This window comes from Engystomops pustulosus, chromosome 1 (assembly GCF_040894005.1).
Source record: "Engystomops pustulosus chromosome 1, aEngPut4.maternal, whole genome shotgun sequence".
Classification (NCBI taxonomy): domain Eukaryota; kingdom Metazoa; phylum Chordata; class Amphibia; order Anura; family Leptodactylidae; genus Engystomops; species Engystomops pustulosus.
This window is the reverse complement of record NC_092411.1, coordinates 126,106,276-126,132,174: the sequence shown is the minus strand read 5'-3', so window position 1 is coordinate 126,132,174 and position 25,899 is coordinate 126,106,276. Positions and strand designations below refer to the sequence as shown.

At 40.4% G+C, this 25,899-nt stretch overlaps 1 protein-coding gene across 3 annotated transcripts; it reads right to left on the bottom strand.

Annotated features, from left to right (window-relative positions):
- Window positions 1-1,644: 1,644 nt before the first annotated feature.
- On the bottom strand, window positions 1,645-25,597 carry SNAPC3 (small nuclear RNA activating complex polypeptide 3). 3 transcript variants are annotated; one of them, XM_072152980.1, is made up of 9 exons: window positions 25,281-25,595; window positions 14,402-14,485; window positions 11,761-11,842; window positions 11,276-11,380; window positions 7,740-7,889; window positions 6,764-6,846; window positions 5,959-6,123; window positions 4,624-4,731; window positions 1,645-2,396 (listed from the first exon to the last, which is right to left on the bottom strand). In XM_072152980.1, exons 1-9 carry the CDS (start codon window positions 25,499-25,501, stop codon window positions 2,249-2,251), a joined length of 1,146 nt encoding a protein of 381 aa, XP_072009081.1. In that variant the 5' UTR covers window positions 25,502-25,595; the 3' UTR covers window positions 1,645-2,248. The 3 variants fall into 3 exon arrangements, with proteins under 3 accessions (XP_072009081.1, XP_072009084.1, XP_072009089.1); XM_072152983.1 differs by lacking the exon at window positions 4,624-4,731 and having other exon boundaries at window positions 25,281-25,597; XM_072152988.1 differs by lacking the exon at window positions 5,959-6,123 and having other exon boundaries at window positions 25,281-25,596.
- Window positions 25,598-25,899: the final 302 nt, after the last annotated feature.

The window sequence follows — 25,899 nt, the reverse complement described above, 5'->3', positions numbered from 1 at the left end:
CTCAGCAGTCTGAATGGTGTGCAGAGGAAACCAGCAGGGAACCTTCCACTAGGCTGCAACAGGTACAAAGGGGGTGGTCAGTTGAGGTTCCATGACTTTGGATACTATGCGGGATGTAGAGGGTCTCTGAGCACTACTACTTATCCTAGAACAGTGGTGGCGAACCGGTGGCACGCAGAGCCCTTTCTATGGGCACTCAGGCCATTATCGCACCTTCACCAAACAGGACCAAATCCACCAAATGTTCCTGCAATCCCAAGCAACTTAAAAGATACTGCTCTCAAAGCTATTTTAAAGCGACATTTCATTGGCAGCTTGAACTGCCGAAAAATTGAGGTGGTCATTGGACAGAACTGCATTGTCTTTGGAGGTCCTCCTGCTGGACCCACCATTCTTCCTGGAGAGAGAATTCTAAATTTGCCCACTTTCTTTCAACTCTATTGGTGGCCTTAAGAGAGCCATTACAATTGAATGTTGTTGTAGAACAGTTAGCAATAAGTTACTGCTAGAAATGCCATGTTGGCACTTCATTTTAAATAAGTGGATTTTGGTTGTAGTTTGGGCACTCGGTCTCTAAAAGGTCCGCCACCACTGTCCTAGAAGCTTGTCTGAGCTGGCTCCTTTTAATGCTGTGGTATTCACGTGTGAGGCCTCAAGAACGTGAGTGTGGCTTCCTCAGGTGATACGGCTGTCTCCAGGCTCCATGGGGCTGAGGATTACTCCTGAGTGTGTCTCAACCTAGTGCACCAGAGCAGTTTCCATTTTTAGCTTCGCTCTCCAATATACATCTATGATGCATACAGCCATATTTGCAGTGGGTTGCTATTTAACCTGTCTTTTTTAGGATATTTTCTAACGTTCATACCTGTGTTTAGTAGGTTCTGTTTCCCATTCCATTTCTAAATAGTGGAAAAATAAGTGCAGGAGTCTTTTTCCAACCATTATAAAGGAAGGTAACCCTCTAGATTTAGGTCCTCGGGGAATGGATGGTTGAACGGTGACTTTCTGTTCACTAGGGGCATAACTATAGTGGTAGCATGGCTTTGGAGCCTGCAGTGTTAGGGGGCACCATCATCTGCCCAACACACTACAAAGTGGAGGATGTGCACCATAACATACATGACCCACCTCTAGTTTTACTATATATGACAGCTGTCATCATTGTCCAAGTCGTGTGGGTCAGCTTGACGTCTCTCGTTGCTGGAACCCTGGTGGTGCAATTAGTCTCAACAACAGCTCGATGAAGAGCTACTGGAAATGATGAAAACCTCCTGACCACCACCAGAACACAATTGCAAGGAAAGACTGACAGACATGGACACGTGATAGATGAACTATGCAAGTATATTGTATTCTGGAACATGGATGACGGGCTAATTCTTATAAAAAGTTTCCTTCATTGCCAAGTCCTTCTGAACAGTTTGCCACCATAAAGAATTATTTGTATCAAATTACATTTAGCAAAAGTTACTTATGTATATAGCATGTGGATATCCTGTACATTTGTATATGGCACTGTATGTGTACACGAGTGTATAGAAATAACTATATGCGTGGGAAGGAGGGCCCTATTCAGACGCCTGCTATTTAGCCCTGCCTCTCCTAATTTTTTTTTAGTTCCCATTCAATGCTCCTAAAACAGCATTGTTTGAATTAAGTATATTACAAAAATAATTTCACCAGGCCGATAAGTTTCAAGTAAAAAAAAAATTGCAGAAATTACAGTAAGTGGTAAGTTTAAAAATGTTTCTGGCATGTGAGTTTAATTATAGTTTGTTATAATCTTGTGAGGAATGTGAGACAAGTCCTCCTCAGTCAACAGAATAAGTGTCTTGGCTGTCATTTTACCATCCAGCCCAAAAGTGTAAGCACATTGTAAAAGGATTCTTCACTCCGGAGGTGCACGACATATCCCAATAGTTATAACCACATGAAGCATATGTACAATAGTGTAAAGAGAATATGTCAGAGGACAGCATAGTGCAATGACACTGACTATACACAATAGTCACTATACACAATAATGGGGGAGGGATGGCCGGTAGGAAATGGGCTGCGTGGTCACTACACAACAAGTTTTGTAACAGGAGCTTTTCTCACGCCTTGATTTTTGTCCAACACTAGACTTGCAGAACTGGAGTTTGGTTTTTGGCATGAAGAAATAATTCCATGGAACAAAGTTCATTTCCTGAACATGGAATTCCTAAGTGACATCCAATAACTGGTTTTATTCTTGTGAATTATACTGTCAGTTAAATGTTCCATGGTCAACATAAACATATGCAAGAAAGTCCCCAAGTTTATTGCCCTCTGTGTCATAATGAAGCATCTTGAAGCAGACATCACAGAAGAAACAAGGGTCATCTGGAGCAAGGCTGTCTTGGTTTGTTACCCACCTAGGTGCAGAAAGAAGAGACAAAAATTATGTTATAGCTTCACATTCATCCTAAAACATCATAGGAAATAACACTCAGTCACACCCAGAAACTACACCTAAACTAAGGATTCCTCAAAATTTTACTTTAGAAAGGGTAAAAAGAAATGTACCATCAAAAATCAAGAATGATAAACCAGGGGCACTTAATCACAGCATCTGGCTCTAAGAGTATCTTATATTTGTTACCCATGGCCTCCTTCTTTCAAAGATCAACTTTCTAAATTATGCTAATGTGCTCACAGGCTTTTACACTTTGCAGGAGCACCTCTCCAACACCCCCCTCCCCTTACCTCTGTCTGATGTAATCTCATAGAGCAGGATGGGTTCTCTGCATGGTGGAACATGTCTTTGAAGCAACACCCCCATAAGCCCTTCAGAGTAATTTTAAAAGTTGATTTTATTAGGATAACAAATATAAGAAGATTATCACAGTCATGGTGCCTGGATCTATAAGTAACTGCCCCTGGTTTATCATGATGGTAGATTTCCTTTAAAAGCTGTTCCACATGAAGTAACTGTGGCAATTTTTGTACTTAATTTTCCTGCCAAAAGCACGGCCGGAAGCTGCAAGAGCAGAGTATCCTTGCCACTGTAAGCAGAGGTGCAGCCACCTCACTATGTTATGTTAGTCTCGGACAACCCCTTTAAACAGAGCATTCACACAGTCTTGTGTTGTGTATTACAGAATACAGTCATATCAATGAGACTTTGCAGCTCAGCGGTGCATAGCACACTTTTTTTTCCCACAAAGAAAATGTTTTTTTAATAACCATTACATGCCCATTTTCAGCTGTGGATTTTTATGAATAACTGATGATGAATATTTCATTCCAAAAAGCTGCACTAACTTGTGTGTATTTTCCAGGCGTTTATATTATTTTCCAGCAGAATTTTTGCATTAACCCCTAAAGGGCGCAGGGTTTTTTTTTTTGCTCATTTCTTGCTCCCCTCCTTCAAAAATCCATAACTTTTTCATTTTGCCATGTACAGAGCTGTATGAGGGCTTATTTTGTGCGTAACAAATTTTTACTTCTGTCGAATTATTTATTATTCCATGTGATGTACTGGGAAGCTGGAAAAAAAAATTTCCAAAAATGTGGTAAAATACTGCATTCGAGTTACGTTCTTGTGTACGACTTTCACCTTGCGCTCCAAATAACAGCTCTACTTTATTCTTTGGTTCGGTATGATCACAGCGATACCAAATTTATATAGGGTTAGCATTTTAATACATTTTCAAAAGTTTAAACAATTGTGTGCAAAGAAAACATCCATCTTCGGACGCCAAGAACTTTTTCATACTTTGGTGTACAAAGCTGTGTTAGGTGTCATTTGTTAGAAAATAAGCAACATTTTCATTGCTACTATTTTGAGGACTGTGCAACATTTTGATCACTTTTTATTCAATTTTTTTTATGTGATGTAAAAGTCGCATGTCCGACATTTGGGCATTATTTTCCATTTTGGGGGTCACCAACGGCAATAACAGATTTTATATTTTGATAGATCGGGCATTTTGGGACGCCCGATACCTAATGTGTTTGTGACTTTTACTGTTTATTACGTTTTATATCAGTTCTGGGGAAGGGGGGGTTATTTGAAGTTTTCCTTTTTTTTTTTTTTTTTTGAAACTCTTGAAACTTTTTTTTTTTTACTATTTTTTTTAGACCCTCTAGGCTAAACCAAGATGGTCTGATCATTCCTACCATATACTGAAATACTACTATATTGCAGGATAGGGCATTTTTGCACAGTTTACATTACAATTACAATTGTAACGAATCTGCCTAAACCATGCTGCCTTAGGTCTGACAAAGCAACCGATCGCTGCCCCCCCTGCACGGGCTAAACCATCTTCATACACTCCCTGCACCGCTGTGCCGTACAGCTACGGCGGGCATCGTCAAGGGGTTAAAGTTTCCAAAAAGCCTCCCAAATACACTCTTATTCAATCCGAAAATGGCAACATGGAGATGCAACTGCGTGTACTGTCATAGTTAATCGTACTACTGTATATCCGGTTGCTGAGTTATGTGCCTCTTCATGTAGATAAATGGCTAAGAGGGTAACCCCTTGTGTACTTACAGTCTTGTGTACTCAGCTGCCTGGTAACTGAGTACACACATCTTTGTTGCCCTTTACAGCGTAAATTAATATTTGTACAATCCATACTGAAAAATACTTACTTTGCAACATATATATTACACACATTGCACTTTCTTGTACAAAACCAATGTTTTCGGACATACAACGGATAGAGTCGTCTATCTAAACAATCTTCATGATGTATTAACCTTCAAATAAAAAAATATATACATCAGTGTTAATGATATATTCCTCTACAGCGGCCATCTTGGACCAAGAGAACCAAACAGTGGCCATTTTACATAAAGTGGACATTTTAGCTGGCCTGCTCACAGCTAATGTCATGATTTAAACTTCATTTTTATGTAACCTGTTTGCCAGTTTTCTCCTTGACATTTAATGAGAAGCAAGTCTGTCCTTTACTTGTTATATATTCTTGCTCTAGCACCTACATATCTTTTAGTATAAACAAGGCCTCAGAAGAAATAATGGTAAATTCATTATGACCAATAGCATTGCAGTATTCTATCTTCTGTTCACGCCCCTTTCATGATGATGTTCTCTTTGATATATGCAGCTGAGGGCTAATAAACTGGAGGGAGAATCTACATCCACTATGAGACTGATGCGTCTTGGGTTTTGTGCTCTTGTTCCCGGTACTGGGCAACCATGAAAGAGTTAATTTGAAGGTCACCTTTACAACTGAAGTAAGGGCGGTTTAAGCCCTAGATAAAAATCTATCATCAGTAATCAAAAATTACCACCATCTTTGCCTCTATGACTTTATACAACCAATTTACATGTGACTTCAAAGTTGATTTTATGGATGTCTCCACACTGGGCCATGACGGAAACAAGATTGACCAGTATGCTGTCAAGCAGGTGCATGAGTTTTTAAGACCAATTTCTGCTGAAGGTTCCCTCTAGAGAAGGATTTGTTGTGCAATTATGGTCCAGGAGAGTTTTCTTTGTGCTACGTAGTGACATTAATCTAAGGATATGAGCAGGCTAAACAATCAAGTCCTCCTACAGTAATAAGATGTCACTCACTCTTAGGACACCCCAGTGTAACTATATTAATGCACGGGTGTGAGCTATGATGAAACTGGGAAGGCCACGTGATGTGAAAGAGTCAGAGAGCCCCATCTTGTGTAAGCTTCTTCACGCCTCTTAAATGTGAGATCGTCAACGTCATTGGAGGAAGATGGCAATACAGGAGGAATTTGCCTGTTAATTAGGTGTTGGATTTTTAATTACTTTGGCAACAATATCTCTGAAGTCTAGGAACTATACACTTCAAAAACACAATTCACATTTAGCAGTAAATATATGTACATTCACAGCATATATACAACAATTAAGCTGCAGATTTTGTGTGTATTTATGTTTTTATTTCCATAAACTCCACTGAATTAAAACATGTACGTTTTACTTACCTTATGTCTACAATAGTAACTATGTGCTCACAATCTCCTTGATGGCAGTACAAGTAAGGGAAGCCAATTTTTATATTAAGGTCATTAAAAGTAAAGTCTTCCATCTTGGCCGACTGAAATTTCCCATAACCTCTATCATGGGATTCGGACCATCCAATTATGGTGCTAAAATAGAATAAAGGGACATTTATACCTAAACCTTTGACAAACAACTACCCAACAGCTCAATGCAGGAACCATAGCATGAAGTCCACATATACAGTATAAATCAGGGAACAATAGACTGTTTAAAGGGAACCTACCACCACGATTCTACCTATAAAGGTAGAACGGGTGGTAGGTGGATGTATGGGATGTGAGGATAGCCCTTTTTAGAACTAATCCTCATGTCCCCGCTATCTTTTTAAGATCTTTAATACCCTAATACGTAAATTTTCTAAAGCGGCTTCTGGGGCGTGGAGTAGTCGGACATGAGGCTACACCTCGCGGCTACTCCATGCCCTAGTAGCCTCATTTCTCCTCCTACCCTGACATCTTTGGCGCGCTTCGAGCTTTGCTCCTATGCTCATTTACCACACGGACCTGTTGGAATCCACCAGGGCTTTTTGTTCCATAAAATTTTTCTTTACTTAGGCATCTTTAAAACTTGGACATCATATTAATCCAATGCGTTTTGGACACATATAGCATCCTTACTCATGAGCTAAGAGCTCTCTCCATGCACCCCGTCGCACCAGGACGTTATAGTACACAATTGACAAAGTAAAACATGTTTATAGATGGGTATAATGAGGGAGGGATTTACCTGCTTAAATCTCTACATTCTGGATATCTCATATCATTGTAAAAAACACCTTCAAAATAGAAGAAAGCTGATTTGAAGAGATCCTGAAATGAAAAGAATAGTTAAAAGACAAGAAATAACATGCTGAATAAAATACTAATTTCTATACAGACAGGTTTACAATAAATCACAGTAAAGATCTTCATTGAAATGAATGGTCATTCTGAGCTTATAAGTCAAGTGGACAGTTCTACTCAATGGAGTGGAATTTATTAAGAGCCAACACATTGGGGGGAGATATCTCAAAAGTGTCTGAGAACAGAACTGTTCTAGTTGCCCATGGCAACCAGCTGTGGGAAATTAAAGCGGAGCTCCGATTGGTTTCCATGAGCAGCTAGGACATATCTGTTCTCCTCCGATGCGCCAGCTCTAAACATTCCTCCCTCTAGCCATAGTTAATGCACCCAGTTATAGTTAATGAATCTGTTGCAGGGAATAGTTAAAGAGGACCTGTCAGGTTGATTTGGGATCCTAAACGAACTATACCTTATGGACCTGTGGTTAAGGGTCCCAAATGAACCTTTTTGAAGTCTATGTGTAACAAAAATGAAAAAGCCTTTAGTGGGGATTTGAACACAAAATGCCATAAACACTGATGCACAATAAGAGGTTGCCCATTTTTCCCACCGAGTCACACCAATGTAAAATTTGAGGGCATCATCCTTGCTACTTGTGTTATGTTTTCCTGCGCTTCAGAATTGTTTTGGTTCATATTACCATTTTTAATGTGTTCGCTATTGTATGGAAAGCAACTGTATGTTACTTTAAACAGTGGATTACACTGAAAAATGTAAAATGGTGACACTTACATTACAAAATGATATTCACAAAGTAAAATGTTGATGTTTGTATCAAGCATAGGATGATAGTGTCAATTTTAATTAGTCACAAAAAATTACATAAAGTTTTCCTGCTAAAACATGCCAGTGATTTCTACCTTGCAAATGTTTTCAGGCGCCAGGTCTGGATTGCTGCTGAATTCCCCTCCAATCTGCAAGTCACTGACACACTTAATGGCGTCTCGGAGTTCTGTCAGCTTCTGGGTGCCAAGCACCTGGATTGCCACATTGGGCTTGTTTCCATTGCTCTGAAGAGGATAAAATAAACTAAATTTACAGCTTAGGATCTGAGATACATAGATAGATACGGTATGAATAAAATCTGTCCATGGTGATGTGATACACAGGCAGATGAATAATAGGAGTTGTGTGATAATAACGGCTCGTACACCTGCATATCCATCACATCACATGGACAGATGATATCCACTGGAAGTAAACAGAGAAGCTTTCTATAGCAGCACAGAAAGCAGAGATCTAAAGAACTGTGAGGAATTGATACAGAGAGTGTATTGGAAACTTGTATAACTATTCCTTACACAAACCATATCAATTATTTGCTGAAAGTGGACAACCCCTTTAAAGTAGCACCCAGCTAAAAGACAAATTCATACACAGCAAGAAGACAGGACTAACACAGCAGCGTTTCAGCTCCACTATGATTATGAGGAAGGCATGAGCCAAAACGCTGCTGTGTCAGTACTGTCTTGCTTCTGGGTATGCCATTTTAACTCCTTAACGCCATTGCCCATTTGCATTTTTGTTTGCTTTTTTCTGCTTTCCACGCTCAAAAATCCATAACTTTTTTTATGCACAGAGCTGTATGAGGGACTGTCCGTCCTAGGGATGGTATTTAATATTCCACGCCTTCTACTGGGAAAAAAATCCTAATGTGGTAAAATTGGCGAAAAAACTAATTTGCATCATTTTCTTGTGGACTCTATTATGACGACCTTCACCGTCTGCTCCAAATGACACCTCCACTCCATTCTTTGGGTCAGTATGATCACAGAGATAATTTATATATGTTGATAGGGATACCCTATAAATTATAGTTATAGTATGATATTTTAGCATTTAAAACATCATTTGGTAACAGACCTTCAACTTACAAAGGAATCAAAGGATCTTTGTATAAAATGTATCATTAAACAGCACAAACACTAGTTTACAATCTTAACCTTAAAAAGTATATAGCAACCCACCTGTGTCACCATAAGGGGGGGGATATTTAAGAATGACTAACTATTCCTGATGCAATGTGTAACAACGACTGAAAAATAAACAAATATCTTTCAGTGAAGATTAGTTTAGTACATACCATTGTATACATGTGGTATACGCCTATTCTAAGGTGTATAAAAGACAACTATCTGTTCAAATAAAGTGTGCTTTTTGTGCAGACAAACTTTTAGTCTGTGTTGATAGTTCTTGGAGCTCACAAGCAACATACAATTTAATAATTTGGCTTCTATCCAATATACTAACTGCACTGGTCGACTTGAGACCAGACCTAAAATTTTTTATTACATTTATTTATTTATTTTTTTTAATTTTTAAATTTGATTTTGCCTTATTGTGACACTAATAATGTTTTCATACTTTTGTGTAAGGAGCGGTGTAAGGTATGAGATGACATTTTCTAATGCTACCATTTTAAGGACTGGACGACCTTTTCATCAAGTTTTATTCAATATCTTATGTGATACAAAATGGCAAAAGTGTGGCGATTCAAACATTTGGGTGCCATTTTCGGTTAAAGGTTTTACCTCCTGGAATAATGGCTTATAAATTTTAATTTAATAGATTGGGCATTTTTTTACTGCATTTTTAGACCCCCTAGAGCAGTGATGGCGAACCTTTTAGATACAGAGTGCCCAAACTGCAACCAAAACCCACTTTTATGTTGCAAAGTGCCAACATAACAATTTGAGCAGTAACCTATTGATCTCTGCTGTACCATACGTTTCAATCGTATTGGCGTCCTGAGGACACCAATACAATAGAACGCTGGAGACATTTGGATTGTAGTTCACCTCCAGGGTCACCTGAAGAGGAAGAATCAGGGGACCCAAAGCAAGGGCTCCAATGATAATCCATCTCTGTCAATACCTTCTCCCTCCTCCTGTAGTCCTGGCAGCCAAGTAGGTGTCACTTTAATAAAGCACTGAGCATGGCGTGTCTCGGGCTGTCTTGGACTGCAGGAGGAAGCCTTGAGTCCTATCTGGTAAATCTGTGCTGGGTGCCCACAGAAAGGGCTCCGAGTGCCACCTCTGGCACCCGTGCCATAGGTTCGCCAACACTGCTCTAGAGTACTTGACTCCTAGGGGGTCTGAGCACTTACAGATACTGCCTATAGACAGGCCTGGGAGTTTAACATGTCATGGCAACTGATTGTCGTGCCCCGATGACGTCCCAGCGAGCATTGAACAAAACCAAGTTGGCGGCGCCTGCGCAACAGCAACACTTATATGCCCCAGGAACCTTTATTTTGGCATTTAAATGGTTAACATCCACAATTGGTGGTGTTAGCGACAGGGGTTTGCTGCATTATGCATAGCCGGAAAGCCAGCATACACCCTCTAGGGCAGTGATGGTGAACCTTTTACAGACTGAGTGCTCAAGCGACAAATAAAATCCACTTATTTACCATGAAGTGCCAACATTTTAAGCAGTAACTTCTTGCTACCTGTTCTTCCACATCTTTCAATTGTATCAGCCCCCTGAGGCTTCAATACGATTGAAAGAAAGAAGGCAAATTCAGACTCTGGCATTGTAGCTTCTCTCCAGGGTCTCTCTGTAGAGGAAGAATGGTCAGGTCCAGCAGGAGGAGCTTCAAAGATAATGCAGCCCTGTCCACACCTTCTTACTTTTCCTGCAGTTCCAAAGCCAATGAAGTGTCGCTTTAAAATGGCGCTGAGAGCAGCATCTCTTAAGTTGCCTGGGACTGCAGGAAGATTTGGTGGATTTGTTCCTGTCTGATGAACTCTGTCCTGGGTTAACAACTTGAGTGCCCACAGAAATGGGTCTGAGTGCCACCTCTGGCACCCGTGCCATAGGTTCGCCACCACTGCTCTAGGGTAACTGGAAATGCAAGAAGGGTGTAAGGGAAGGTGTTATTAAAGAATGAAGTTAATGACAATCCTGTCATCCAAGTACTGGGTTTTCATTTGTATTGATGTTATGATCTGTTATATCTGCTGTTATCTACGGATAACGGATCTTTCAATGATTACTCCAAAGCAAAGGCTGACAACTGTAGGGAAGCTAGAGAAATTTCCACTGTGTACTGGGGTTTATTTAGCAGGGGGACCAGGGAAGTAGCAAGGGACTTGGAAATTGTACATTGCTCCTTTTACAGCCAATTATAGTGGCGTACATAAACCCCACCTGCAGTATATAAAAAGGCTTTGAAGATGCACTTTTGAATTTCAGCAAGTAACTCTGGGTAATGGAAATTATACAAAGATATCGGCTATAGAGCTGGAAACCAGCAGTTATTCCTACGATCTGCCATCAGTTATGCATGAGATCAGCTTGGAAAAGTAATGCTACATGGTTTATTAACTTACTATCCAGCACTATCCACATTACAGTATCAAGTACTTTAGTATACAGTTTAGTAAACACACACCTTCTGATATACAACAGGATGAAAAACCTCCAGAGTTAGCACTAGCTCTCCCTCATCTACCAGGTCCGAAAGGTCTTCTGGTCTTGCTCCTAAGCCACAAGACTCCTATGGAAAAGATCATTACACAATTATTTACAGCTCCTGTACATCACATTGTGAGGCTGGTATGGATTGCACAGGAATATTTTGCGTTTGATTCCTGTACAGTTAATTATATCTGTCAAAAGTCCCTGCTAACTAAGTGGATAGAGTACGGTCATACCATTGCCGAAATATTGTAAAGCAGGGTCAGTCTAACATGAGCGTCATTAGAGAAACCTTATCAGAAGAGAAGATGGCAGACTGCCCTATAATAACACATCATTTCAAATCATAGTACACAATAAACTCTATATTATTCTAATAAAAAGTGGGAACTGATCCCAAAGGAAAGCTAAACCAGGTCCCAACACATGTTAGTACAAATGTAACTTCAATGTTCTTACCATTTCATGAAGGAATACTTCCTGACGGAATGCCCGGTCTACCGCCATTTCCTTGCGTCTTTCGATGATCTTGTTCCGAATACTAGAGGGAAGGTCATATTTGTTTAGTAAAAAAAAAGCAGATCACCTTTTTTTTTCTAGAAAGTATGTACCTGCAATATCCAGCCCCAAAGTAATCGTAATTATTAGTAAAGCACCAGTAAATTGCAATTATTTCCTCCTTTACGCCTCCTCCATGCCAAGTTGGCTAGTGGGGGCATGAACGGTGGGCACAGCAGCAACGTAGGGGGTCGGCGTAGAGTGCACCTGTCTGCGCACTCGCTACATCCAGCAAACTTTCATAGATCAGGAGGCCGGAGCCTCCGGATATATGCAACTGCGCACATGAGTGTATGAAATGGCAAGCCCTTCATAGTTCTAGAAAAGGTCACGTATAATGGGCTCCCTGATAAGTATCAGTGATCACTAAAGAGGCATTGGTGATGTTCAGCAGCACAAACAACGAGCCAGGTGAACAAGGGTCAGAGGTAGACAAGGACAGTTTACACACTTATTACTACCAAGCACATTGTACACATAGTTCAGCATTACAAGCTTATTAGAACCAAATCCCAATTGATCACTAGTAATAGTAATAAAATAGGAGTTATGGCTTTTGGAAGAAGTAGACATGTGAATAAAAACCAAAAAGGTTTAATAATTTGATTTTTACAGAACAAAAAAAAAAAAAAAAAAACTTCAAAGAAAGCTTCATCTCCAAAGTATTTTCTGCAACCATAAACCTGAACACATTTATCTAAATGATACTTTTTCAACGCCTTTAGTAGTTGGGGGTTTTATTGCTCTCTATAATGTTGCTATGAAAGCATTTCTCGCCACTAATATAATAGGTCTTTTGTAGGACTAGTGAAAGGGACATGGGAACCTTGGAAGATTTATGTAAGGATATAAAAAATAAAAAGGAATTTATAGAAATCCTGCCAGATTCAACGTGACCCATAGTGAAGACTACCCTGGACACAATTTCTAATTCATTTTTTAATTCATGCCATTTTCATTTCTTACAGCACAAACTACTGCATTTTACGTTATTGGAACATTTCAGTCAGAGACGATTCTTTGAATTACACCTTATGCAGGTCCTAAGGGGAGGAGCATGACTCTAGGTTCTGGGAATTCAATGAGTCATGCTCCTCCCTTCAGACCCTACACAATGCATTATTGAATGAATTAGCTTTGACTGGAGTGTTTTTTTTAAAAGATCGTATTGGCCATACAGAGAAGACAATGATTGTTGAACAAAGGACCGATAATCATCTCTTACAACATGTCCTCAGAGCAAGTCAATGTGCATGTTTTTGTCATAGGGACACATGAAGTCTAACCTATTCTTTCAAAAGGTTTCATTCAATGTGTAAGGGAGGTCACATAGAAGACAGTTGTAAGTACAATGGGGGAGATTTATCAATGTGTCAGTCTTTAGACCAATGCAGAATAGAACTAGACAGTTCTCTGCGTCTGATTCTGGATGATTGATCTGGTGCAGTATAAAACTTGAGAGTTGTACTTTGCACCTCCTATTAGTTGGTCTAGTTTGCTGCACCACAATATTACATTTTCTGGCCCATGGATTATTTCTGCTACAGACACACCCCTTTTATTGAGGATACGCCCCTTGTTCATAGGAGTTGGAAAACAGTCGAAAATTGATGTAAAACCTTCTGTAAATGTGAAGCAGATGCGAATTGCTCCAATTTTCTGGCATAAACTGATTGATAAAGCTCCCCCAAAATGTTGAATACATACATAGTTGTGGAAATTACCCAGCAGTAAATCCACAATCATCACTTTTATCCTCGATCCTGCTGCAGCAGAGGGCACAGCACAACATCCTTACAATAAAATGTATTACCTATATTGTACAACAGTGGGGGGAATTGTATTTTGCTACATTCCCCTACAATTTTATTTATATTGGTTTTACTTCAAGGGAACAACACCCTTGAGTGAGAGAACATGTTCTGGGCAGCCAAAAGATAAAATGATGTGACCAAACTTAAAAGGCAATCAAAATCCACCATGATAAACCAGGGACGCTTACTCATAGATCCAGGCACCACAACTATAAATATACTTACAATGGGGAAAGATTTATCAATCCGTTTACGAATTCTGTCGTAATTTCCATCGAAATAACAGTGTGCACCACATTTAACAGTTTTCAAGAACTTTTACAACTGGTATGGCAAAAGTAGCGAGGTTTCGCTCCAAAATGCCTGTACACCAAAAATAATGCTAATGATCCAGGGATCGGTGCAGCTCTCTGGCATAAATTAAGCTAACTAATAGAAGGTGCAAAGTACAACTGGGTAGTCTTACACTACACCAGATTTATCACCCAGCATCAGACACTGTGATAAAAGTGCGCCATTGTGATTTTCTGGCTCTGACCATAGTGTATAACAGCTGCTCGCTGGGGTTGCCCCACTCTGATCAACTTTTAATGAATTGAATGAACTTTTAAAGAATTGCCATTCTTTACGCAAACCTCTGACCGATGCTCACCCCTGTCCTTCAATGCACACTGAACAGCAGCCATTATTCAGAAATGTTATATAATAAATGAAAGATCAAAGCGTACCTCAAAGTCACTAGGCAGCTATCTTCAGGGATTATCTCTGGATCAGCTTCCTCTCCATCCTCATTACTCTTTAATGCATCCACACTAAAAGAAACATCAAAATGCAACTAATCAATTAGCCCCGTTGTAATTCATTGCTGTAAAAATGGTTTAATCATATGAGTTCAAAACACTATGGCCAACAAGACCAAGTTATACAATTTTGATAAAAAGCATACTAGTGTCACTGGCTATCAGGTCCTTACCAAATAAAAGACGTCTGTTATAGAGTTCATGTGAGATGTACACAATCTAATTTACCAATTACGGTATCTCTATACGGTAAAATTTTAAAAGCCTTTTTTGATAAAAACCAGGGCATGAGAAGCTAAGAGAAGAGAGGATACTATCAGAGGGGCGCACAACAGTATGTAAGTGTGTGCTTGGTTTACAATCCTTCATACTGTTTTCCACCATCAGATTGGTAGGGGACTGACATCTGCACACTCAACAGACCTTTTGTTTGCAACCGCTTTTAACACTACAACCAGTCGGCTTGATCCACTGCATAGTGGCTGTGCCATGGTACTGCAGGTCTGCTACTATCCAATGTGATCCAAGATGGTGTTTGACCACAACAGTATAAGGTCGGCTTCTAGTTCCCCTCACTGTGTGCTTGTGGCGCCAATGGCTGCTACGAACAGCTGATCAGCAGGGATGCTGGGTGTCAAAATAGGTCATCAATAGCAAAAGGGTGGCAAGTCCTTTTGCTCAACCACTGCTATGTCATTACTTTCAACTGCGTCACAGTACAGAGATACAGATAGAAGCACAAAGACTCTCCAGAAGCTTCAATAATAATCCAGGTCTGAATGTTAGATGCTGTCATTTCAAAGTGACAACTGTGGGCACCTCTTATGCAGCGCACAAGCCACATGTAGGACAGGAGTAGTGTCAGACCCACAGCCAAAAGTTTAAAATGACAGCATTTATTCCTTGTGCCACAGCTTGATTGCACAGATCATGGGGCATGCTGACATTTTAGACTGACAGCCACATGACTCCTCTCCCTGCACTAGCTGTGATCTTTAACCCCCCTGAACATACAGTGACTGCATCGGTAATCTTTACCCCATCCCCTGCGCATACAGTGACTGCATCGGTAATCTTTACCCCATCCCCTGCGCATACATGAGTCTCCCCCCCGATCCAGACACAGTATGTAATACACCTACAACAAATATAGGGATTTCCTCAAAATCAAACCCCCTCTCCCGATCGGGGTTCCCACACAAGAGAAGATAGATAAGTACATTGACGTCAGAAGAATCCAGAGCAAGCCATGAAAACTCTAGCACCCAATATACAGCAGTTACTCCTGTGGAAGACCATAGGATAGCCCGTGTCCAATTATGAATAGGGCCCCCAAAGTTAGCCCTGGAACATTTAGCCATTGATCACAAATCGTTTCATATTTGTTGACAGCTTTTCTTTTCAAATACACCCCATCCTGCAGACTGATCATGTTAATCTTTAGAAGACTTCCATATTTTACACATAGGTGTCATACGAGCACTGATCACACTTTCAGTGTTTCCTTCTCCGGATCTCTCTCTTCCTCTTACTGGTTAATGGTTGATGCAGAATTGGGCCATTGTACAAGCAATTATACCTGCTGTGTATATTGTGAGCTTTTGCAAGCAGGACAATGATTTCTATTGTAGCATTTGACCATTTTCTTACTCTGTCTCAATTTCATATGTAAATGCTGTAGAATACGATGGCGTTATATATAAGATGGGAGATAAAGATTTATTATTACAGGAAACTATGACATCCGTGCAGTGGCTGTGGTTTAGCCTACACCAGTGATGGCCAACCTATGACACGCATGTCAGCACTGACACACGTAGCCATTTTCAGTGACACACGGCTGCTGGAGAAAAATTGCTGTAGTGCAGTTGTCTGTTGTCTGGGGCCGGTTGGGCGGTCGGTTGGCGATGTGGTCTGCAGCGAGCGGCTGCATCTCAGTCAGAGAGCGGAGTGTGCAGAGTGGAGCGTGGAGACAGAGCAGCCCCAGCTCGCAAAGACGCAATCTATGCTGTGCCTGCGCAGGAACATCTACACAGGAGCTGAAGCGGCCTGAAGAGGAGTAACGGAGGCACGTGGTGTCGTTGGAGCCTGTGCCAGTTAGGTAAGTTAATTTATTGAGTTGAGCTCTGCCGGGCTGGGCTGTGATGTACACTCTTTGGGGGGCACTTCTCAGGGCACAAATGTCCTTAAAACTAGCTGTTGCTGGACTGCCACAGGTTTGCCATCACTGGAAGAATTCCCCCTCCCCCTCACTTATCTTAGTTCATGGCACCCCACACAAGTTAAATAACAGCAAGACCAACAAAAGAAACCAACTGACAGATTTAAAAAGAAGTCACTAAGCAGGTAAGTTAAATAACTATACGTATTTGTTATTTAAACTCTAAATATCACAAAATCAGTTTTTTTTTCTCAAGGTGACACACCACCCGAGTTATGCTCGGTTTTTTGGCGAATTTCGACACACCAAGCTCAAAAGGTTGCCCATCACTGGCCTACACCTTACTCACTCGAAGAACCATTTTCCAGTCTTCATTTTGCTACCGTTTAGGCCATTTCACCTTCAGATGGAATAAAGTATGTGGTCATCTTTACATTGCAATATCACATAGATTCATCTAAAAGAGCACACTAACATTATGGACTGCATATACACATTCCTCTAAATTTAACAATTCATGGCATACTTCTTTTCCTAAATGTGTAGTTAAGCAGACGGCATAATACTACATAATAAGGTATTGTACTACAGATTTGAGAAAACAATTCTGTTTCTGTTCTGACATTAAGAACAAACACGAGTGAGGCTTCAGAAAGAAAATACAATATAAGCAGAGCATGCAGAAAAATAAAAATAGCAAAAATAGAGAAAACGGTTGTAGATGATATGGAATACATATACTTTAACACGTATCCAAGTCTTAAGTTCTGACAAGAATCTATTGTCAGAGTAAACCGGCTATGATAGCAATTACTTAAAGGACATCTAGCTAAAGAAAGAGGGCAACATAAGTGGCTAGGAGTTTTCCATGGGGCTTAAAAGGAAACCTACCACTTTAAAATGCCAGTTATAACCCACAAATACCTCGCACCAGCTCAGGGCGAGCTGATGTCGGAGCAGATCTGCAGAAACAGTTGTATTCCTTTTCCCAACCACGCTTTGGCGCACCACGATATGGGCTCAGCAGACCAAAATTTGAAGTTGCGCAGTCACGAATGTGCCCGAGAGGACCTAAGGCGTTTTTTAACCATTGTGATATGCGCGCTTTTAATATTCTGTTTGTGAGTATGCTGGAATATAATAGTTTTTACTCTTATCCTTGGTGATCTGCACCATCTGTCCACATTCTTCCTGATACAGGACCGATGCTGTGATCACATGTACGAGAGTGTAGTGTGGTCTCCCACAGGATCCAGTATAGAGAAGTGAATTACTGAGGAAATTTCTTCAATCTCCGATCTAGAAGGAACTGGGTGAGACCGTTATGTGGAACTCTCAATCTTAACATTTTATTGTGGAGTTAGAACACTAACGTTGTTATTTATGTAGGTTTCAGCAAGAGCCAATTGTTGATACAGCTTCTCCATGGCAACAGAGGAGGATTGTGACAGGAGGTGCCATGCTGGTCCGGAATCAGGACGAGATAAGTATAAGACTTTATCTCTAATTCCCAGTTGACTCGGGAGGCTGCTATGATATCTTACTCCCAATGCACAGTGAAAGGAGTGAAAATCACTTTGAAACAATATAGGATATTTAACCCCTTAAGGACGCAGCCATTTTACAGCTTAAGGCTCAGTCCCATATTTTGGATTCTGACCTTCATCTCTTTATATGGTTATAACTTTTGAACACTTTTACTTATCAAAGCGATTCTGAGACTGTTTTTTCCCCACATGTTGTACTTCATTTTAGTGGTAAATTTTGGCTGATAAGTTTTGCGTTTAATTTACAAAAAAAGGGAAAAAAAATGATGAATTTTTAGAAAAATTTGCCATTTTCGAAATTCAAAATCACCGCGTTTTCAGGCAGATCGATTTACCACCTAAATAACTTGCAGAATAACATTTCCCATTTGTCTACTTTACATTTTCATAATTTTTGAAATGTTTGGATAATTTATTTTGACGTCACGCGGCCTACAAATCGAATAGCGATTTTCCGTATTTTCAGAATTGACTATTTTGGGGATAAATACTGTTTGAAATTAAATTTTACATATTCAGCATCAAAAAACCCCTATATAACCAACCCATTTTCAAATCTGCACCCCACAAACTATCAGAAACAGCATTTACAAAGATTGTTAACCCCTTGAGATCTTCATAGTAATTGAATCAAAATGGCGGTGAAATTTAGAATGGTCAAATTTTGTCGGTTATACGTTCATTTAGCCCTAAAATTTACACATTTCCAAAAGATAAAAAGAGAAATCCCACCATAAAATTTGTTCTGCAATTTCTCCTGAGTGCAGCGACCCCCCACATGTGGACATTACTTGTGTTATGGGGGCACAGCGAGGCGCAGAAGGGAAGGAGCACCCTGCAGCTGCCAGGATTTTAGTTTTCTCGTTGCCCCCTTTTGAAGGCTATAAAATTTTCGCTTTTCCGTTATTTGGGCCATGTGATGGCATTTTTTTTTGCGCGATGAGATGCTTTTTCCAGTGTTACCATTTTAAGGGTTGGTATCACCTATTGTTGAAAATTTAGGAACTTTTTTTGAGGTCATGAGTAGAAAAGCATCAATTCTGTACTGGATTTTTTACTTTTTTTTTTTTCGTGTTCACCGTATAGCCTAATAATCCTGTTATCTTTATTCTATGGGTCGATACGATTACGGTTATACCAGACATGAATATTTTTTCTTATGTTTTACTAAATTTGCCAAATAAAACCCCAATGTGGGGAAAAATCTATCATTTTTGCATCGCCGTCTTCCAAGTGGCATGACATTGTTACGTTTTTGGCTACAGAGCTGGTTGATGGCTTGTTTTTTGCGGGACATGTTGTTCTTTGCAACATTATCATTCTGGAGTACATATGTTTTGTTGATCACTTTTTATTGCATTTTTAGTGGGATATAATAGGTAAAAATCATAATTTTGAGCGGGTTTTTAACGTTTTTTTTTTTACGGCGTTCATCATATGGGTTCAATAGTTATTTAGTTTTATTCTATGGATTGTTACGGACGCGGTGATACTATATATGTGGGGGTTTGTGTTATGATTTAGACTTTTTTGAGCGTTATAGGTCTCTTTATATGTTTTGGGGCTTATAGGCATTTTTAGTGATTTATAAAGTTATTATTTATTGAAAAACATTTTTTTTTACGTTTTTTACTTGATCCACCATGGGATATGAACAAGCAATCATCTGATTACTTGTTCTTGATAATACTCTGCAATACTCATGTATTGCAGGGTATTAGCAGTGCCAGCCTATGCAGATGCATAGGCTGACACTTTGCCTTTAAGATGACGTCACAGACGCCATCTTAAAGGCACCGCCTTCAGGCTTCTCTGGGGTCCCGATCGGACCCCAGAGGTGCCAAAACAGTGATCAGCCCCCCTGAAAACGGCGCGGGGGGGGGGGCCGATCGTGGGGTAAAGACCCCCGGAAGGCATGTTAAATGCCGCGGTCGCGTTGACCGCGGCATTTAAGGGGTTAAACGCCCGCGATCGGAGCCCACTCTGACCGTGGGTGTTAGCCGGGGATGTCAACGGTAGATTACCGTTGAAATCCCACGGCTAACGATGCCGGTTCGGCTGCTATGCAGCGCTGAATCGGCATCGTCTCTGCGCAGTAGCTGTACTGCGCTGAGCGCTATTCGAGGAACTCAGCGCAGTGCAGCTACGGCGCAGAGCGCTAAGGGGTTAAAAGAGGTTATTGATGTGAAGATAGAACTTGGGTAGAAAATTCCTAGCTTCTACAGCCTCTGTCTCTCTACTTTTAGTCAGCTCCAGTTCACGGAGATCCATGTAATTTGGTACTGTTGTATCTCAACCTACCTTGCTGTCAGTCTGAACGTCACGTTATGGAGGACAGTGTGGAAAAGATCCAAAGAAGTAGAGATGCAGGACATTTCTCTATGATATTACAATGTTTCTTATATTAACAGTATAGGGTAAATAAAACTTGAAGCATGTTCACACCAGCAATACGAAACAATTTACAACCTGCCATTTAAATTAACCCACCCAAAAATCAGTTTGTAAACTTATATGCAACTCTCCTAATGCACGTCCATCACACTAAATGAGTCCTGCATATTAAATTTTTCTTGCATTGTCGTGTCTCCTTGTTCCTGACTGCTATGACATGCTGCTGTACGGAATATTGAGAGAGAGCTCTGTTATTTCATTGGCCATGTCATGCGGCCAGGATGATGTCATCTAAATCCCTATTAAATTTCAATGTCTGGCCAATGTATGTATTTGGTCTCATTAAATCATACCATGCCTCCGTGAAGACGCGGGGAGGAGTACAAGTCCATGGATCCATGCTGTGATTTCATGTGATGAGATACATACATGGGGTAGACATAGCAAACATAACTGGGTAAAAGACCTTAGATGACATCACACTGATCACATGAAAGTGCTGACTTCTAAGAGGAGGCATGGGGCATGGGACATAGGATGGAGTAAAAAGGAGGGGCCGGCCAAGCAGGACATGCCCCCTCTGATGTCAGGTAATACAAGATAAACTTGATTTATGGGGATGTAAGGGAAACTATTTTTAGCTAAAAGAAGGTTGCCACTTACGTAATAAGGCTCTATGAGAACCTGTTACTAGTTGTATTTGTTAAAATGTGCTGACAGGTTCCCTTTAAAGGAAATCTAACATCGAAATCAAGCATGATAAACCAGGGGCGCTTACTCATAGATCCAGGCACTGTGACTATGGTAATCTTCTTATATTTGTTAGACCGGTTTCACATTAGTCCGTGATCACAGATGTGAGAAGTGCCATACCATGGAGTGATCATTTTGCTGGGCACTGAAGTCCATGCATGATATTGATACAAATTGATCACAGACTAATGTGAAACTGGCCTTATTCTTCAATCTACTTTTAAAATTTTGGTAAGGACCCTGAGGGGCCAACCTAACAGTTGCAGTAGCCTGTGTGTCTGTGTCTCAGTCTCCTCCAGGTTCACTTTAAGTGGGAAAAAGCCAAGAAGCTAGACATGACGTACATTGACCCCATCATATGAGTAACACATGGACCACCAGACATAATGCAATGACTGGTTCCTAAAACCAAACTGATTAGCCATCCTCCCGTCTCTCCTTCCCTGGCTAATTTTGCTGAAATGGATTAAACCACATAAAAAGTTAAAATAAAATATGAAAACTGAGAAAACTTGAGAAAAATTGCAGTACTTCAAGTACTTGAACTGTTCTTAATTTTGACACTCTAAAAATCTAAAGTGATCAAATCTATAGTGGCTACGTACAGAGTCCCCTCATCATTTTATTCTGTGAACACAACAGACCCCTGAAATATACGGGCTAGGGGCCTATGCATACAAACATATGGGGGCCGCATTTCATCCCCCATAGTTGTATATGGCACCCAGACTTACACAACGTGTGCTCACCATGCCGTGGCAGCAAAAAAATATAGAGTGTGCTCTATCTTTGGCCGTGAGAACGCCGTGCGCCACTATTCTCTATCGAGAGGGGAGGGGCAGGCAGCGCTCTTTTCTTCTGGATTGAATCTGTATGCATCCGATCCACTACACCCTTACTGTATTTGGCTGTAGGTTTTATGCAAGTAATATGTGCTATGGCCTACATTAAGTGCAGAAGTCTGAGTGTGAGGCCATATGGGTTCTGTAGGGGGAAGATGCTTAAAAAGTACCCATTAGGGTAATTTGGAACCCTAAACCACCCACAGGTCCTTATGGCCTGATAGTTTAGTGTCCCAAATTACCTTTTATTAAGTCCCTCCATGGCCACTATTAAAATATAAAACTTTATACTTACTACACCACGATTCACTGCGCATGTGCTGTAGTTGCGACACTTGTGCAAGGAAGCCGTGATGTAGCACTCCGGGTCATTGAAGAACTGTGGATGGTTTAGAGGCCCAAATTGCCCTGACAGGACCTCGTTAAAGGGAACCTGTTGATCCTGTAGGGTATGACATGTTCTTCTAGCATTTTCCCTTTAAAAGGGTTATTCCCATCTAAACCATTTATGACATATCTACAGGAAACGTCATCAATAAATAGAAGCAGGTCCCTCTTCTGGGAACCTGACCTATCTAGGGAACGGAGTTATGCTGACCTCCGTCATGTAGCCGCATGTGAAGGAGGTCACATACTGCTGCACAGCTACTCTCCATTTAGCTTTATGGAAGTGTGGAGAAAATAGCCTCGGTTCTTGTCAGCATTCCTATAGAGTTGAATGGAGAATGGTAAGTGGGACCCACATAATCATCTATTTATGACACATCCCATGTAAAATCACAACCATAAAAAAAACAACTGCCTCTACTGTCAAATACAAATAATAAGAAAAAAAGTTTTTGTTTTTTTTTGCCTGAGTTTGCCATAAAGGACATCTACCATCAGTTTCATCAATGGTATACTAGTCCTACTTACAAGCTCCTGATGAATCCTTCTTCTAAGAAGGTCTTTTATTATAACTCTATATGCTGCTATTTTGGCAACATTAAAAATTCTGCTAATCAGTCTGGGGTGTTCTGGTTTACATCACCGGAGCACTTCTGAACGCCTCATCTGATAATTTATTCATTCCCCAATTACTTTCGTCCCTGCCCATTCAGAGAGCAGTTGATGTCAGGAACCAGGAGGGGCTTTAAACGTAATGCAGGTGTTTATAAATTATAAGCTGAAGTGCTTGGGTGACAGGTGATGTAAATCAAAGTGCCCCAGACTCATTAGCATAATTGTATGGGGGAAGATAACCCTTAACCCTCCGCCCCACCGGCGCATCCAGCCAGATAGATCAAGAGGATTAGGTCCAATCTGGTGTAATTTTGTATAAAAACCAGTGAACAAAAGTTTGCTAGTTTTGTAAAAGATTACAGGTATGGGACAGGAGTACGCCTCTTAGCACCCTCCAGGCCCAGATGAAACCAATGGTCGTTCTCCTTTAACCCATTAACGTTCTGCATCAACATATTGAACGCCGAGCGCTGTAAACTTAGCACCCTGCTATATCGGACGCAGATATTATGCCGGCTCAGCTCAAGCATCGGAGAAGACTGGTTGGCAGCTGTAACTAATAGCTGACATCCCTGTGTACCACCCCTGGTCGGAGTGCGCTCCAATTGCGGGTATTTAACCCTTTAAATGCTGCGGTCAGCGCAACACTGGCATTTAACTTGGCTGATACGGATCTCCTAAACCTCCCCCCCCCCCCCCATTGCTGTCATGGCAGCCCTGAGGTATTATCAAGAACAAGCAATCAGGTCATTGCTTGTTCAGGTCCCACGATAGAACTAAGCACAAAAAAAGTTCCAAATCACAACACAAACCCCACAAATACATCATCAGGTTTGTAGCGACCCGTAGATTTCTAAAAATATCATTATTGAACCCGCTTGATGAACACTGTAGAAAAGAAAAATGTTAAAAATCCACCAAAAATTATGATTTCTACCCATTTCATCCCATCAAAATAACATATGTACTCCAGAATGAATGAAACAAGGCATCAACCAGCTCTGTAGCCAATAAACCAAAAATGTTATGCCACTTGGAAGACGGTGGTGAATAAATTATAGATTTTTCCCCACATTAGGATTTTATTTGGCAAATTTGGTAAAACATAAGAAAAAATATTCAAGTATGGTATCCCTGTAATCGTATCGACCCATAGAATAGAGATACCATGATTATGAGGCAATATGGTGAAAAGAAATGTAAAAAATTAAAAATACAGTACAGAATTGATGCCCTCAAAAAAAAAAGTTCATAAATTTTCAACAATACGTGCATCTTATTCTTCAAAGGACGCGCCTTCCCTTCTCCGCCTTGCTGCTTGTCTCTGTACTCTGGAGAAATTGCATAACAAATTGTAAGATGGGTTTTAACTTTTTTAACTTTTGGAAATGTGTAATTTTAGGAATAAAAGAAGGTATTTGACCATTGTAAATGTCACCTCCAATTTGATTTAATTACTGTGAAGATCTCAAGGGGTTAACAATCTTCCTAAAAGCCGTTTCTGATAGTTTGAGGGGGTGCAGATTTGAAAATGGGTTGGTTATGTAGTGGGTTTTTTAAATGTTAAATATTTAAAATTTCATTCAAAACAGCAATTATCCCCAAAATAGTAAATTCTGAAAATACTGAAAATCAAAATCAATTTGTAAGCCGCGTGACATCAAAATAAATTATCCAGACGTTTCAAAAATTATGAAAATGTAAAGTAGACATATGGGAAATGTTATTCAGCAACTTATTTAGGTGGTAAATCTATCTGCCTGAAAAAAGCATTTCGAATTTTGATTTTAAAAAAATGGCAAATTTTACAAAAAATTCATCATTTTGTCTTTTTTTTTTTTTTTTAAATAAACACGAAACTTATCAGCAAAAATTTACCGCTAAAACAAAGTACAACATGTGGGTTAAAACAATCTCAGAATCACTTTGTAGAAAAGTTATAACCATATAAAGCGACGCAAGTCAAAATCCAAAAACTGGGACTGAGTCTTAAGCTATAAAACATTTATATAGAATTACAGTAACAGATTGCAGTCAGCCAGGTGTCCACATTTAATGTACATTTCTAGCTTCTGCTCCGCAGTACAGGACACGCCGCTGTAAGTTACCTGCACAGGCTCTTGATCTCGGTGGCAATGTCCGCCGTGCAGTCCAGCTCTGTAGCCAGCTCTTCATCCTCCAGGTCCACCCCGGACCCCTCCGCCAGACTGAGCTCACAGCTGCTCAGGTTCTGCCTCCACAGGTGTCCAAAGGAACCCACGTGTATCTTCTTAGTGTTCACATTTGCCACCTCGTACGTGGGGATGTTTTCATCCGTGCGCCCCGCCATACTGTACCAGGAAACTCCGCTGGCCGCAAGGCATCTCGGGAATTGTAGTCCTCGTCGTCTATGGTACGTCAGTCCCAGAGCAGTTCCGAAACTACAAGACCCAAAGGTCTTTGCGCCTAATAACGCCAATGGAAGGAGCATCAGATATGAAAAAGTGACAGTGAATTGACATACAATGTAATACATATACTATAAAGGAGATACATGTAAGCTGTACAATGTAAACTATTTATTTTTAAACCTTTTTTTTACTGGGAAATTGCTCAGTAAGGAGATTCCCATCGGCCTGCCCCCCATCATAGTATAATACCAACCTCAATTGTCCCAATTTAGTATAATATCCCCTTTCCTGTGGCCAGCCCCACCATAGACCCATATAAAAAATACCTCCTCGTAAC